This window comes from Chaetodon trifascialis, chromosome 5, assembly GCF_039877785.1.
Source record: "Chaetodon trifascialis isolate fChaTrf1 chromosome 5, fChaTrf1.hap1, whole genome shotgun sequence".
Lineage (NCBI taxonomy): Eukaryota > Metazoa > Chordata > Actinopteri > Chaetodontiformes > Chaetodontidae > Chaetodon > Chaetodon trifascialis.
In genome coordinates this window covers 16,154,394-16,170,641 of record NC_092060.1, presented here as the reverse complement: position 1 = coordinate 16,170,641, position 16,248 = coordinate 16,154,394, and the positions used below count along the sequence as shown (strand labels likewise).

At 43.7% G+C, this 16,248-nt stretch overlaps 1 protein-coding gene across 1 annotated transcript; it reads right to left on the bottom strand.

Annotated features, from left to right (window-relative positions):
• Positions 1 to 1,801: 1,801 nt before the first annotated feature.
• bicc2 (bicaudal C homolog 2) lies at positions 1,802 to 13,429 on the bottom strand. Its single transcript, XM_070962716.1, has 19 exons — positions 13,050 to 13,429; positions 11,905 to 11,951; positions 11,471 to 11,540; positions 11,277 to 11,356; positions 10,923 to 11,084; positions 10,314 to 10,367; positions 9,870 to 10,085; positions 9,510 to 9,761; positions 9,236 to 9,367; positions 8,743 to 8,932; positions 8,222 to 8,355; positions 7,941 to 8,146; positions 6,912 to 7,017; positions 6,350 to 6,389; positions 4,187 to 4,350; positions 3,123 to 3,330; positions 2,864 to 3,033; positions 2,481 to 2,580; positions 1,802 to 2,368 (listed from the first exon to the last, which is right to left on the bottom strand). The coding sequence occupies exons 1-19, from the start codon at positions 13,318 to 13,320 to the stop codon at positions 2,238 to 2,240; spliced, it is 2,733 nt and encodes a 910-aa protein (XP_070818817.1). The 5' UTR covers positions 13,321 to 13,429; the 3' UTR covers positions 1,802 to 2,237.
• Positions 13,430 to 16,248: the final 2,819 nt, after the last annotated feature.

Genomic DNA, 16,248 nt, shown 5'->3' with positions numbered 1-16,248 from the left:
AATGCTAAATCTGCATTAACTGACTTTTTTGGCCACTTGGCGCCTACAGGATGGAGCTGTAAACAACACTGACATATCTGTGATTGCATTAGCAAACGCTTGCTTATTTGCACATCTAGCAGACACCGAGCAACATCATTATTCATTTGTAGTCCCGTCTCTGGCCACCTGATGAGTGTAAATCTAATATTAACCCTCATTTTAACTTATCCACCAGCATCTGAGGGAAATATTAAGTTCTTTAGCTGCTAAATGCTCCATTGTGTTCACCAGCAAGTCATTAACTTTGTCTGCCCGTCACTGGGTGCTGGGTAGGTAGCATACATTTGTTTTTTTCAGCCTTTTCACTGTAGCTGAAAACTTTGTTGATGAGAGCAGCGAGAGTGAAGCAACACAGTCAAGTGAAAGATATTGAAACATGTCATGCCGATGAGAGCTGAAGAGTAACTATAGGTTCATCAATACAAGCCATTTGATCCATTATTAATATAAAATGTCGATTGTAGCAGCTTTAAATCTGTCATCCCTGACTCAAATCACCTTCATTTAATGCTTTAAATTTTGCTGCATCTTCTTAATATTGAGTAGTTGGGACCACCCTGCAAATGGAGTCACTTCACATCCTCATTTTGCATACCTACCATGTAACTGGGCCATGAGCCAAGATTGCCACTCCAGCAGGTGAAAGGTCCAAGTGGCTCTCCAAAGTCCTGAGGGTCCGCATTGCTGCTGGTTCTTCCTGTTAGTTTTCATTCCAGCTGTGTGATCAAGCACTGATTTAGACCCGCAACCATGGGAGAGAACAATTAACTACCTGACAGAATAGAAATCCCGCAGTGCTCCAGAGCCCAAGGACCAGATTTGAGGATCACTGGTCTAAAGCCCGCCTATGTAATTGGCAGAGACATTGTAATAAGCAGGGATCATCTCTCCCTAATCTGTCACAGCCCACCACTTCCACTCGCACTCTCTTTCCTGCTTGGCTGCTGCTGCACCAGCCAGCTTGTGGAGCATCTGAACGGATCAGACCCCCTCATGCCCCCCGGTGGAGGTTTCTTGGATCATTCGCATCGATGTGGTAACCAACAACACTAGTCCAAATTTGCAAATTTAGAGAGAGATTATACTGCTCTTGTTAATACTCTGCCAGTGAGGTCCCTCTGATAGCACTAAATTGCTGGGTGTAGCCCTCAGCTAAATAAATTAAACAAGAAACAACTCATAAGCGGTTCCAGTGGCTTCACTCCTGGCAACAGTGATAAATTAAATTGGAACTTTCAGGTGAGCAGTCAGGCAAGACCGAACCACATTAAAAGGAGTGTCACATTACCCTCACACCAATAAATGCATTCACCCATTTGGCTTTTCTAATTCATTTTTCTCCCTTATCTGATTGTTGCTACTGTATATTTCAAAGCCAACTCCACCTTGTCCACCAGGAGCTCTAATGCTGTTGTTACTGCATTTCTTCCTCATACAAATCCATTATTTTTCATGCAACACAAATGTGACTTGAATTTCTAAACACAGTGTGTGACACCAGTGCCCTCTAGTGGCATGAGGCCTGCTTTGAGAAGAGAACCTGCTCAGTCTGGCTGGTTACATGTGGCTTTGAATGAAAAATACTGCTCTGAGGGGAGCCCTGGTGGCCTAGGGCTTAAGGCACTTGCCATATAATTGAAAGGCCCCTGAGGAGAGTCTTGCTGTGGATCTTCTTTGCATATCATTCACCATTTTTCTCTCGTCCTGTCATATCTCGCATAAATGCATAAAAGATCCAAAAAAATACAGTCTATGGACAAACCTTGAAGGTAGCATTTAATTCATCACTGCTATCACAGTACAGTGTGATTTATTTTTGTAAATATCTATTTACAATTGCATAAATGTTGTGGTTAACATGGACTCAAACACAGTCAAAGCATATAGTGAATTTGCATAAGAAAGACACTTTATGATGATAAAAGACACCACAAAGGGTCAACATAGTCCCGTGTTCATTTGTGTTTCATACACTTTGTTTCTCGAAGGATCAGAGGTTTGGAAGGGAAGACCCCTGTGTCTTGATTTTGTATAAAAAGCTTTGGGGTATGGCTGTAGATTAAAGGCACTGGATTCAAATGTTTACTGTTCTTCAGGCCAGTTTCAAGCAAGTTTGACCTCTGCACTGCACTTTTTTAGAGGCTGAGTAGCTCCACGTCAGTCAGATGGTGCTCAGAGTTGCTTGGCATCTCCTCTCACCAGCGATTACTCTGAGCAGCAACTTCCAGATCCCTGATTCGTGGTAGTCGACCGCTAGCACCGCCCTCCAGGTAGCCAGGCTTCACTGCAGGTGTATCTGAGAGCCTCCTCTTGCTCTTATTCAGGTCTGGATAGGAAGATAAATAACTATCATTTTCACAAGAGGAGGCAAGCGCCACCTGCCACGATGACAGATGGAGAAGCAGATCTGAGTCCAAGCTAGGACATCAGATTCTCACCTGAAATTGCCAATAACATCTTGCGTCTGGCTCCAAAGGTGGAGACACCCACTTCCTTCAGATCTTCATCAGACAGAGTGAGAAATGTCTGGTAGTCAATCTGGATGAGTACAGATAGCAGTTGCATCATGATGCTCATTAATAATGCATAACACTTTTGGCTGTGTGTGTGTGTGTGTGTGTGCATGTGTGCGTGTGTGTGTGTGCGTGTGTGCGTGTGTGTGTGTATGTGTGTGTGTGTGTGTGTGTGTGTGTGCGCGCGCTTGTTTTTAATGTGTATTGTGTATCTGCAGCAAGTTCTCTACAACCAACCCAACTTAAAACCAGTTTAATGTGTAAGTGATGATGAAAATGTATTTTCAGACACTTCTATACACCTTTACCTCTTGTTGTTCAAACACATCAATGTATTTAATAAGGCCAAGTTGGCTGAGCAGCTCAGGCAGGTCATCTGTCATTTGGGGAGAGGGGCTCCGCTGGCTGCAGGTCGACGCCCTCCTCGATGAGCACGCACCTTCAAAGTAGCTGTTGCTGCTGCTCGGGAAACTCTCCACTAGACATTAGAGGCCAAAGTCCAGAGGAAAAGGTTACAAGTGGTCCGGTTTGTTTTGTAGAACTTGAAAACACACAGGTGAGACTTACAGGGTTTGTCATCTCTGCTTCTGTTCACTGACGATGCAAATGCAGGGAAGGAGGAGGTGGATGAGGAGAAAGTAGATGGGGGTGAGGATGGGGAGGAGGAAGAGGAAGAGGAGGAGGAGGAGGAGGAGGAGGAGGAGACAGGCAGGGAGGAAGATCCACGTCGGTCCCTCCAGTTCTCTGAGTCACTCCTGTTATACACCTTCCCCGTCTGAGCAGCACATGACAAGAAGGAGACAGAGACATTGTGATGGTATTAAAAATTTACTGGAGTTCCTTTCATCTGCACGCATTTCACAGCAGCACCTTGTACTTCTGTAACCACCCCCTTCTTTCATCTCTCCTCTCTTTGTCAGTGCTAGAGGTCATGAGACAAGCGATCACAATTGCTCTTGTGTGCAGAAGGTTTCAGAGGACATAATATGCATAGATCCAAAGATTTAATAAGAAAGGCCATTAATCATGTTTCTAAACCAGCTCATTTGCTGCCCTTGGCTGACGTGGGATAGTAGCGCTCTCTCAGGAAATTATCAATGTGGAGGCCATAGTGCATGCTTCCTCCCAGCTGCATGGGCCTCAGTAGAAAATTGAACTTGTCGGAGGAATGAGTCTTGCTCTTATTAACCTAAGTGAGTGTGCTTCTCCATCACTGGCTCTGAGCAGTCAGAGAGCAGCCGATCAGGAAGCTTTTTAAAAGCCAGGGAGATGAGCTGAAACAGCTCAGGTAAACAGGTTGCTGAGGAGTGACTGTGTTGACTGAGGCGATAGTATCAGACCCCAGGTAATTGAGCGTACAAATTGGTAGTACTTACCACACAGTGAGATAAATGCTTTAAACTGTTAGGGGGCAATACCAGTAAATGAGACGCAATAGGGGTGCTTGTTTCGACGCACTGCAACAAAAACATCTTTAGCAGCTCAAAAGAATTCAGCAAGTCCAGCCAAAGTATAAGGCAAGCCAGCTGCAGCTAAAATGAACCATCAAAATGAACTATGCTAAGTCTGGAAGTTGATTTTGTTTCAAATAGTCAAGCCATGCATTAAGTTAGCATAATATTCATTTGTACCTGATGCTGGCTATTGATGGTGCTCAGGTAGGGTTTGTAGCTGCGTCGGCTGATGTTGCGCAGCTCTTTGACGGCCTCCGCTGGCATTGACTTAGAGAAACCAAGGCCGCTCCAGGTGTCTGTCGGCGTCCGGACCTCTGTGACCACAGGCTTCCTCTGCATGGCTGATATAACACACTCAAGGTTTATCACACCATGCATGAGCCAAGATTTGCTGATTAGGTCTTGAGTATTATCAGCATTCATTTTAGAGTCATGTGTCTGGTCATCTGGCAAAAGTAAATCCAGTATTTGCTCTCTCTTCTTTCAGCCGTTTTGCTCCCCACCAACTCCTGAGAGAGATATCTGGCTCAATGCTGCTAAAAGTTCACCAGCCAGCAACTAATTTTGTTTACACTTTGGTGCTGGGGAGGTAGCTTATTTGATCCTTTTACTAAGAACAGGAGCCTGTCTGAAAACAACACTGATGAAAGGGATGAGGTTTAGCTAAAAATATAAGGTTACATAGAGAAGTCACATCTTCTCATGCTCTTTACTATAGCTGGTATCGCTGGCTCTTTTCTATGGAATATATGAGGCATTGAAATCTGAAAGGATGCAGTAAACTCATTGAACGCAAAGACCGCCTTCATTTTTCTCTGATAATGCTATTGTGAACCACAAATCTGACATCTGACATCTATGCAGATGGACGCCCCCCTAGTGTCCTGGATTGTGGACTGGCAGACCACAGTATGTGCACCTGCAACACTGTGTCAGACAGAGTGGTCAGCAACACTGGGGCCCCACAGGGGACTGTCCTCTCTCCCTTCCTCTTCACCCTCTACACCACGGAAAGTGCAAAGTCAAGCAGTAACTCACAATGAGCAACACCTTTCACATTAAACATAGTCATTTGATCCGCTAACTGTTAATTCGAAAATATGAATCATAGCATATTGCTGTAGCATACAAAAGTGCATATAACCACAGTCTGTCCATCACCAGAATGCAGGTTTGTCCTCTGATACTCTGAAATGGACAAGTTGGGTTCAGGTGTTAAATAATGAATCACAAACAGTGCTTCTCCTCGCCAGCATGTGGCATGCTTAATAAAACTCAAATTACTGAAACGCAGACAGATACACACACTCAAATGACAAACAAGTGACCCTGGCCCACTTTTGGCACGAAAACAGAATCCATGTGTGAATGTGTGATAAAAGCTGTAACAGCACTCCAAAGAGTGTGATATCAATAGGATTATAGCTGGTGGGTTGTCGTTTGTGTGTGTATGTGTGTGTTTTTTGTGAGTAAATGTCCCATTCATATACTGGCATATGGGTGTCTTAATGACTGTGAGGCAGATGGCCCATTCAAACTGCTAATTCATAATCCCATAAAGCAACACTAAGGGAATTTAGTACCATTTGGCTGCAGATCTTCCCAGTATCTCTCATTCTGCATGATGGATGAGGTGGTGTTTCTTGTGTGTGTGTGTGTGTGTGTCCATGCATGTGTGTGTACGAGAGTGCGCACACAGCTGTGGCTGGGTGCATATGTGTGTTGTCTGCATTGTGTATCTGCCCCGTCTGAATTAAGTGGGAGTGCCAGTGCTACTCTATTATAATGTTGGCACAGTGAAGCCCATAAACAGGTCCCCTTCATCAGTTGTCTTGGCAGTGAGCAGCACTGAAATAGGGCCCCCTCTATCAAGTCCCTGCCTCTGCTCAGGATATTAATGTGTTCCCTCCATAACATGCTTGAATAAACTAAAAAGGCTACTTCAGCCTGGACAATCATATGACATTAAATCACGTTTTAACAACATTATGACCAAAGCTTGTGCACTTTTGCAGAAAAATAACTAATTCCCTTGATTTAATGTTGTTTGAGGATCTGATTTAAAGTACTCTTCCAGGATGTGCCTGGTTCAGCTCCAAAAACAACAGCTTGGCTGTTTGAACAAGCAAAACAAAAAATATATAGTAAGAATTTTTGGACCAATTTCCTCTGCAGAATGTGTTTTTAATATATTTATCTGCAGTACACAGCAACAATAGATCAATAAAAAAAAAGAAATGCTTGCTTAACAGTGCCCTAATTGTTGTTGCAGAAGCCTTTGCAGGGCTCCTGATACCAGAATAAGACAGGAAAAAATATTAAACACTTAGGTGCACTAACCTCTGGTTGCCAGCAGTTTCTTCTTCTCATAGTCATAATCCTACAAAACACAAACAGGAAATAGAGTGGGTAAATAATGCATGAAATTGATTTTTGTTTTTTCCTCTGGTTACTGAGGACAGGCAGGAGCAACCTAACTCTTCCTGCTGGCAGTAAACTTGTTAATCCTCCATACAGTAAACTTTGAGTGAGAGATGACAAATAAGAAGGGAAGCAAGCAAACACAAAAATCAATTCTCAAAATCAAATTGCGCCGGGGTCAGGGGCGTGAGGATAAATCAGTTATATAACAGCACAAATAAAAGGTTCCTGTCATGTTCTATCTATCTTCAGTTTGGTATGCAAGGCCTGTCTTTCTCTCTCATACACACTCCTCCTCTACAAGTAATCTTCTCTAAAACACTAAACACAGTCAGTGTCAAAAGTCTTTCAGGGGTTCAGAAAGACTTGATTGTCTCTCTACTGAGATATAGCTGCAGCTAAGTAAGGTTGCACATAGACACAGTACATCATTTTGTGAGGGCAAAAAAGAAAGTGACCTACAATTCCTGTTCTTCCTCACCTCAGCCTTGGATGAGTCAGCGCAAACATCCTGAACCAGCGTCACATCTCTCCTCAGGCTGTTCCTCCGCTCACTCCTCCCTCCCTCCATCTCTGCGTTCAGCAGTCTGGCACATTCAGGACACACACACACACACACAGATGGAGAGAAAATGTTAAACTGTGATGGCTGTGTAGCATTTGAGAGCTTCTGAACTCTTTCTTTAGTAACAGTATCAATTCAATAGTAGGATATGAGACCCAGTGCGTCGATACTCTGTAATTATGGATCATATCAAGGGAGAGCTGCTCCATTAAAACTGCACAGTGCCACGAGGTTTTTCTATCCAGAGAACCACAAAAGGACAGAGACTCAGCAAAAAGCAAAATATAGGTCAACAAGCTGTCCTTTTCTGTGATATCTGTAGATCCTCAACATCTGGCACATGCAGGTGTGTGTGTATTAATCAAGTCATAGGGGGCAAAAATCTCCCTATGACCTCAGAACAGACCCTTGGTCCCCTCACAGTTAACCATTTGTAGTGTGGTCTTATGATTTGGTTTTTGGTTTAGGTTAGAATGACACACTCAGCCAAAAGTGAAATCTAAGTAAGATGAAATATCTAAAATTAAGGAAATAAGCTTGTTTTTTGTCTGACAAGATGTACCGTCTCACCAGGCAAGTTTTATGTTAGAGCATTTCACTTTTCCAAGCTTTCTGTACTTAATAAGATGACATAACTTCTTACTGAGAATTTATTACCGGTTCTGAGTAACTTAATGTTTCAAACTAGAATTTCCAACATTATTGATAAACACTGACAAGTAACTGCTTTGTTAAAGTCAGAATTTCTTTGTATTAAATTATCCTGATCTGTTGGATGATAATTTTGCTTATTTTAAGCAATATTTCCCAATTTTATTGCTGTTTTTCTTATTTTTGAGAGTTGAGTTTTGCACTGCTGGTTAACATTACGGTAAGTCATCAGGGACTTCAAAACAATTCCCCCACAAGTGACTAAAACAGGTGATTGTCTCTGTGAGTGCTCACCTGTATGTTAGTGCCTGCCCTGTTGAATGGCGTCTGCCCTGAACGAAAACCTTGGCAATCTCAGGACCCTGGAGACTCCCTCTCCGATCCATCAGTCCCGCCCTGCTGAGGCTGCTGACTGCATCACACACCTCCGATGATGACATCACCACGACCATAGGGCTCTCATCCTCCGATTGGCCAGACATGTCATCATTTTCTAGGATCTGGCGAAGAGGACAAAATTCAGTGGTCTGTTTCAAGATTTCAAGATTTTTAGCAGTTTGTAAACAATGCGAAACCTTCTCCAGTGGCCGGCTGTCTGTTCCCTTCAGTCCTGTCCTCCCCTCGTCAGCAGGAGGGGTGAGACCTGGTGGAGGGGAGGGCCGGGGCTTTGAACTACTTAGCGCCTCTGGAGTGGGAGCAGGAACAGAGGCTGTCAGCAAGAGGGGACATGATAGCGAGTAAAAGATCAGAGTGTGAAAATGTGTGCATGAAAAACAGCTCAAATAGAAAAGCCAGGAAAACATTTTCATTCACAAAAAGGTCAAATTGTAACAATAATTAGAACACATAGAAAGTTGCTGTAAAGAGAGAATAAACAAGAGTGAAGATTACATATTTTTCCATATATAATAATGTTTTGGGGGGTTGGGTTGTTTTGTCTAAAACATAATAAAAAGGATTAGGTGTGCAGCAGAAGCAACATGCCATGATGAACCTTGAAGAAACATTGAGAGTTACTTTCACAGTGCTTTTCCAACTGGCATGACATTTAGATGGAAATGCACCTACACAGACTCATGTATGTGTGCGTGCTCACCCTGCTCAGAGAGACGAAGCTGCTGAAGCAACATGTTGAGCCAATAGTTGGTCAGCCCGCTGCCAGCTAACGAGGGGTCGGGGGTCATTTCCGTTACCTTAGCAGTCTCACAGGAATCTAAGCCCAGGAGCAGACAGCGGGCCTCATAAAGACAGGAGATGTTCCTTTCGAGACCTTTAACCACCACTGACTGATAAATACACACCAATACAGAGATTTGCATTAGTATTTAACACAGCACAGCATGTGAGACTACAGGGCAGAGTAGTTCTTCATCCAAAATCAAAGTGAACATTCAAGAAACATTTCAATAGATGTTTCTTAATCCAGCGAGTATTAAATTAGCAATCACAAGCACTGCTGTGTAGTCCAAGATTGAAGTGAATTCGAAAGGTGGAACTGGGAGAACAAAACAACAAAAATTACCATTTCTTTTGAGATGGGGTGAGTCTAACAATAACAAAGCAGCAAAGCTACATTGATGAATTTGTACCTTGCTGGTCTGTTTTACTTTGGGCTTGACACTGATGAATACTCCCAGGTTTTGCATCATCTGAGCCATTTTACAAGGATCTGCCTCCCCATCTTCACGCATGTCAAACATCAAACACACAGGCAGGCAGTCCTGGATGTGCACACAAAGGTAAAATAACAGACAAATAAAACTTCTTGTTCTTACAGCAGTGAAGGAGGATATAAAGATTAAAAAAAATGTACTTGCTACCTCTCAGGATTGCTCTTTAGCATAAATAAAAACAGTACTGCACCATGAGCTGCTGCCGGGCCAGACACACTCCATCAGGGCTGCCCTGGATGAGCAGTGATGGAGGGCTTTGAGGAGCGCTGAGGTCTGGTAGGATGATCTGGGTCTGGGTCTGGTGCATGACACTCAAGAAGTGAGCTCCGTTCTGCCCCAATAGGAAGAGATGCTGCTGGGAGGTGACATCCAGCTGACTGCTCACCATACTGCCTGTGACCTCTGACCCCAGCAGCAGGTCCATCAGGATGCAGGTCGCCTTCTGCCAGATAATGATGGATAGATGATATTATATGATGTGCATTAAGTAGATCTTATTCTAATGTGTATGAACTGGATTAAATGTCTCTCTAAAGTGTTTGACACTAACCTTGACAGCAGCTGCGTTGCCCTGCAGGCCCCAGACGGTGCAGCAGCTTTCATAGAAGACAGTTTGTGCTTGAGGATGCGGTGGCAGAGCCCTGAAGCTCACACTGACCCCCAAAGTCTGCACTACCTGCTGGATGAGTGGGGAGCCTGCATCTGGCAGAGTCTGGGGCACCAGACTGACTGGGAGGTCAAAGGTCAAGGACAATGGCTGCAGGTCCTAGGCCGGAGAAGATGGAAAACAAGAGTGTGATGGAGCGCGGTAAATAAAGAAATGTGAGAGACAAAGACAGACAGACGCCTTTTGACAAATATACCTGTCTCCTTCCTGCCAGCCATTCTATTAATCACTCTATTGATCGCTGTGTCTTGACAGGAGTGAAGAAATTGAGTTTTGAGACAAATAAAAATCTATAGTCTCAACTCAGATTATACATTGACCACTCACTCTTATCCTCCTCCTGGCTTCTTCCACTCCCTCGATGGGCCCAGCAATGGAGACCTGGCAGAAGTTGAAAAAACAGATGGCTTTTAAAAAAAGATTGTTTTCAGCTGCTTAAAGTCCACCTCCACTCAAACATATATATTTTTCCTCTTTTTCCTACAGTTGAATATTTGAGCTGCACTATGTAGAATGACATATGTGCAGAGCTTGACAATAGAAGGATGTGTTCACAGTCACCTGCTAAAAGTGGATATTTTCTCTGTGCTCATTGAAAATCCAGTTTTCAGAGGAAAGCGGCGGGCCTGCGAGCATGATTTGTGACATCACAAGTAGTTTGGAAGCCAATCCTGGTCCAATATTCAACTTACAATCTCCTGTGAAGTAGCTTAGTCCTTTTGAAATGACACGTACAGTGTGTGCATAATCATATATTCAGGATTTTTAACGAGGAAGAAGGAGTAGATGTCTTTTTTTTTCTTTTTTTTTGGAAAAGCCTTATCAGAAATAGAGTCTTAGTCGAAGTGTGTGTTTTATATAATACATCTTAAAACACATCTGGAAGGATCTGCAATTGAGAGTTGCTGGCTCACTAAAGTGCTTTCTTTACGTCACCTGGTTGCTTTTCTCTCCAGTCGTGTTGTGGCGGTTGGAGTCTGGGAAATGGATGTGACACGATGTGACCTCCATCACCTTTTTGATGTTTCCACCACCTTTCCCAATCACGTGGGAGTGCTCTGTATAGGCCACATCCATCTTTAGAGTCACCTTGTTCACCTGGGTTATATATATACAGTGGCGTCATTTATGCACATTACTTTTCAATGTTTTGCTGCTGTCAGGTGTCCATGAGGGCGAATTCAACATGAAAAAGCACAAATTATTAAAAGATCCAGCCAAGCTGCAAAATCTTTCCCTCCTGCAGGTTAAATTTTACAACATGAAAATCCAAATAATTTAAACCCTCACCCTGGTTTCCAGCACTTCTAGTATCTTCTTTTTGGCTTCCAAAACATTGGCTCTCTTCCCTTCCACCTTCACATGTGGATCTAGATGTAATAGGAGTTCAGTTAAAATGCTTTAGTATGTCAAAGCAAACAAGCAACAGGGAGGATGTGAAACTCGGAGCACTGATTTTGACTGAAATACAAAGAATTTGTCACCTTTCTTTGACTTGGCTCCAATCTTTAGCTTGGACGGCCATTTCACCTGAGTGTCAGTCTCTCTCATCACCTGTGGAAACACGAACAATAGGAGGGAGTGAGAAACAATGGTGGGGCTGTCATTGTATGCCGTAAAGACACAGAGACAATCAGAACACACACATAAACGTATCCAGACACACAGCAGATCTCTAAGAATACAAGGCCTCATCTGCATTTCAAAGACTGCAATTATCACCTCCACAAAACCAGTAATCATGGATGCAGAGTGTGGAACAAATGTGAAAATGGTGGCAGGATGCTCTCGCTGATCTGTAAGCTGCATTTAACCAGGAGGCTTATGCACTGGTGGTTATTGGTGGCTTTCACAGAGGAGAGCAGCGTTTCTTTTTTGTGTCAGGTTTGGATTCATGAATGAAATGAGTTCTACTTACTCTGTCGAAAAACTCCTCTCCTGTCTCACCATCTCTGTGCTTTGGAGCTGAAGGGCACATGACATGGAAACATAAAGAACAGACGGATGAAGATAAACGCACATTTGATAATTCCTGCAGTGTCACATTCTGTTGGTCAACAGCACAACATTCCTCTGTTTACAGCGCAAGTGCTCAATATCAAGCATGTGTGGAAAGTCAACATTTAAATGTTGACTTGGCTGAAATTTGCCAACTGGAACAAGAGGTTGCCGGGAACATAAACAATTTTAAAAGGCCATCGCTCCACGGCGACATTTACAGGGTACGGGGGGACCCAGGAACGCCCTCAACCCCCCTCATCACCATGGGATACGCTGGCCAGAGCTGAGGAATGGGAAGAGAACAGTATGGGGTGGAGAGAGAAGGTGGTGGTGCGGGGGGACCACAAATTAGCCTAGAGACAACTAATCACATCAATGGCATTTGCTGACGCAAAGACCTCCCACTTGACCAAAAAATTAAATAACAACTGAAAAATCGAGAGGGAATGTATAAAAAAGCAGAACGCTCAGAGTGAAGTCTCAAGTGCAGTCTGATAGATTAGAACCTGAAGGGATGAGATACAACATTTACTGCCTGACTGAGGCTGCTCAAACAGCTGCAAAGCACAGTCCCACCTGTACACACATTAAAACAAGCTGCAGCTATCGGAGCAGAATTCACTCAAGCTTTCCCATCAGGAGTCTGTGTGAGGACAAACATCAGCCACTATCTGCACTGGTAGCGCACTGTCAGAAAGAGTTTCCCCAGTAACACAGGGGACGCATTTGTCATAAACCTGCCAGGCATCGATAACTAACAGAGGCAGCTACCTCTGCTGCCCAGATAAGAATGATAATAGCAAAAACGACTTCTGATGCATAAGCCATTGCAGGTCATAAATCATGGTGATACAGCAACAGGAGCTAAGTGGATGGCAGCTATACTGATGGTGACGACAAGGGCGCAGCCAGCTGGAGGCCCTGACAGACACCCAGGGTCAGGGAGATAACAGAGGCTGTGAGGTAGAGCACACAGGAAGGCTTCAAAAAGAGAAAAAGCAGTTTGGGGGGAAGAGCATGAGAGCAAAAGCACGGAGCTCAGGCACATCTCAGCCCACTCACCATACAACATGTTCTCCAACTTCTTCCTGTCGATCCTGAACCTCTCCTCCACCCACTCCGGGTCCAAACTCTGCCCTCTTGCATTCTCCTGCCCTGGTCCCCCTTCCTCCTCTTCCTCATCCTCCTTTTCCTCTCTGTCAGGTTGGGCCTCGCTGGGCTCAGGCTTTGCCGCTGAGCCGGGTTCTACACTACTTTCCAAGTCAGGCTGCTGGGGTGCTACGGTGGCCGGGACCGGAGAGCTCTCCTCGGTGGTGGTGGTGGTGGTGGCCATAGCAGGACAGAGCCCTCGTCAGTGTTTGTGTGTGCGTGAGGATGTGTGCATGTGTGTGACCAAGGAGACCAGCAGGGAGAGAGAAAAGGGGAGAGAGGGGCAAAAAACACCCCCCTGTGCCTTTTCTTTAAAAACCCCCGCCCCCTTCACTTAATTTAGTACACAAATCTAAGTCTCTCTCTCTCTCTCTCTCTCTCTCTCTCTCTCTCTCTCTCTCTCTCCCTCTCTCTCCCTCTCTCTGTCTCTCTCTCTGTCTCTTGCTCTCTCTTCAAGCTGTTTGAGGCTTGAAGGATTTGCTGCTGTGGCCTTGCGTTGCACAGAAATATAAGGAGAGTCACTTCTTTGCTCTAACACAGGCCATGTTCTCTCTATCTGATGGGCTCCAGGCAGACAAACAAAATCTACAACGCCGCCTGAGGCTCACTCTGCTTTGAACAAATCCTCTGTAATCCTCAGTTCAACGTCCACAGATTATGTGGATAGATAGTCAAGGCCTATGATAAGACAAGATACACATCTCACCCACACACAGACGCACACACACAAACACATCCTGAAAACCCTGAAAACCATCCTCACACCAGCAAACACAGCTAACAAAATAAAGGGGTCATCCAGTTGGGTTCCACCGCACGTCCGTCCGTGCCTGCCCTCCCTCCCCTTCCTCTGAATGAGAAGTGCGAGGGCCTGAGATTCCAGAGGTCGGGTGAAGGGAGTGGAGGGTGTATCGCAGCAGTGAGCGTGTGGTGTTTGTGTGAAGGGGGAGCTTGCAACAAAGCTTGAGTGCTCATGTGCTTCATTAAGTTAAAGCACCAAAACACAATGGAGACATATTCTGTTACAAGTAAACTGCTACTCATATAAGTTAGACTTAATAGCAAATTGTACTTATTCTGCAGAGAGATGACTGACTGATATATTCGTATGAATTATATTGTAAGATTGTTAATGCCCATAGTGGCATTTCAGTGCTGTAGCTACGAGTTCTCAAACTAGTTTACATATTTAGTCTAGTCTTGTTTTTTGGCGTTTTCTCTAATCTTTGTTTTTGGTGAAAAATTGTGTAATTTTTCTTGTTTGGGCCATGACCATAACAATTAATGAAAAGAAACCATCTGAGAGGTTTAGAGGGGAAATCACCCTCACAGACATCCACTCGCTGACCCGCTTACTGATGGAATATTTATTAACTTACGACAAAAGCCAGACAGTGTGTGGGAGTTTTCTCATTTTTATCGCCAGTGCCGAGGAAGTTGTGTGTTTTCGGTTTGAAACTTGGTGGAAGGGTGTAGCATGGGCCAAGGAAGGACTCATTAAAATTTAGAGCAGATCCAAATCAGAGGGTTAGATACATTAATTATTTTTCACTTTCGTTAACACTGCAAGACTTGCCGTTTGACCTTGGTGGAATAAATGTCATGCATCTTAAAATCCAGTAGATGGTAGTAAAGTTTAATAATTTTTAAAAAATAGTTGAAGAAACAGGATTGATTTTTCCTTATGAACATACAGTTTTCATTAACAACTGTTGTGCCGTGCTCATGATGTTATTTTAGTCCAAGCATCTGATATCTGTACATATACACATGCTAATAAAGTCTTTGTTTTCCAGTCCAGAAAAGCGAAAGTGGCCCTCGGTCGTTTGTGACTCACAACTTGCAATTGAGCTCAAGATATTTTGGGAACCTGTTTTTCTCTGGGCCCTCTGCAGTCTATTCAGTGGTTAGACTGAATAGGTTTAAACTGCCATTTGTTGGTCCATGCTACGCTCAGATGCACTTGACACTGAAACAGGAACCTGATCCTTTTTAATTCGGCACAGATTTTGTTGCTAAGCTTCTAATTTCTTTCACCAGTGACAGGTGATTTCTTATATTATTATTTAGCTGTTGGTCTGAGATGTCTTTAATTTTTTCTTGCAAACTCTCAACAACCTCTCAACACAAAAAAAAATTGTAAAGACGGCTTTTTACGACCTAAAAGCATGATCATATAGAGTAGTCCTCTGAGCCATCTGACTGTATCAAATCCATGTTTTGAAGCAGGCGGTTTCAAACAAAGGTATGTTTTTATGCAAAATATTAATATGAAGAGTAACTTGCAACTATAGCTGTAAGATAAATGTAGAGAAGGAAAAGTGAAAAGTAGCATTCAATGAAAAGGTACCTGTTAACTGTGCTTAAGTAGGGTACATGAGTAAATGTACTTAATTACTTTCCACCACTGCTTTCAATGTTTGCATCCATTGCCTGGAATTTGTTTTTGAGCAAGCAGGCAGCCAGAAAGTCATCCACTCCAGTGACAAATGCTTTAAAAGTTACCCCCAAAAAAAGAGCAAATGAGATTTCAAGCATTGCTTTACACTTATGAGGTCCCCTCCCTGCTTTAAATTTCTCAAACTTAAGAACTCGAGTACGGACTGAAACATGGGTAAAAACAAACTGCTCAATTAGTCAGCTCTGGGGGGACTCTGTTTCCAGCTCATCTCGGTGTTTTCCATATTGCCCAGACAAATTTGGCCCCCGGCGAATCAGCAAACATTATTTGGCAGTGCATAGATCTTGCTAACATTACAAACTACTGCAGGCTACGCTTATTTGCCCAAGGAGGATGGTTGGTGAAAGACATGATGACTGTGTCACCATGGAAACTGGTCAAGGAGTGAGTTATTCCAAGTTTAATCTGTCTTCACAACTGCGCATCTACTCCCTCCAGCCCCCCGTTAAGCCCCCATCTGACTGGAAGAGTGTGTGTTTCCAGTAAGAGTCTGGGCGTGCGTCACTGTTTGACCTATGAGCAGAGGAAAGAAAAGCCAAACCGTCCTGCAGGGTGACTGATGAGCTCTGTGCAGTTTACTAAATCACCGGCTGCCTGAACCCATGAGTACTTCCTTAATTTATCTAGATAGATAGATAGATAGATAGATAG

Excerpts from the sequence above, each read along its gene's own strand:
- bicc2 (XM_070962716.1), bottom strand. The coding sequence starts at position 13,320 with ATGGCCACCACCACCACCACCACCGAGGAGAGCTCTCCGGTCCCGGCC. Across the intron at positions 11,085-11,276 it reads TAGAAGTGCTGGAAACCAGG|GTGAACAAGGTGACTCTAAA; the intron begins GTGAGGGTTTAA and ends TATATAACCCAG. Across the intron at positions 10,368-10,922 it reads CTGGAGAGAAAAGCAACCAG|GTCTCCATTGCTGGGCCCAT; the intron begins GTGACGTAAAGA and ends AACTTCTGCCAG.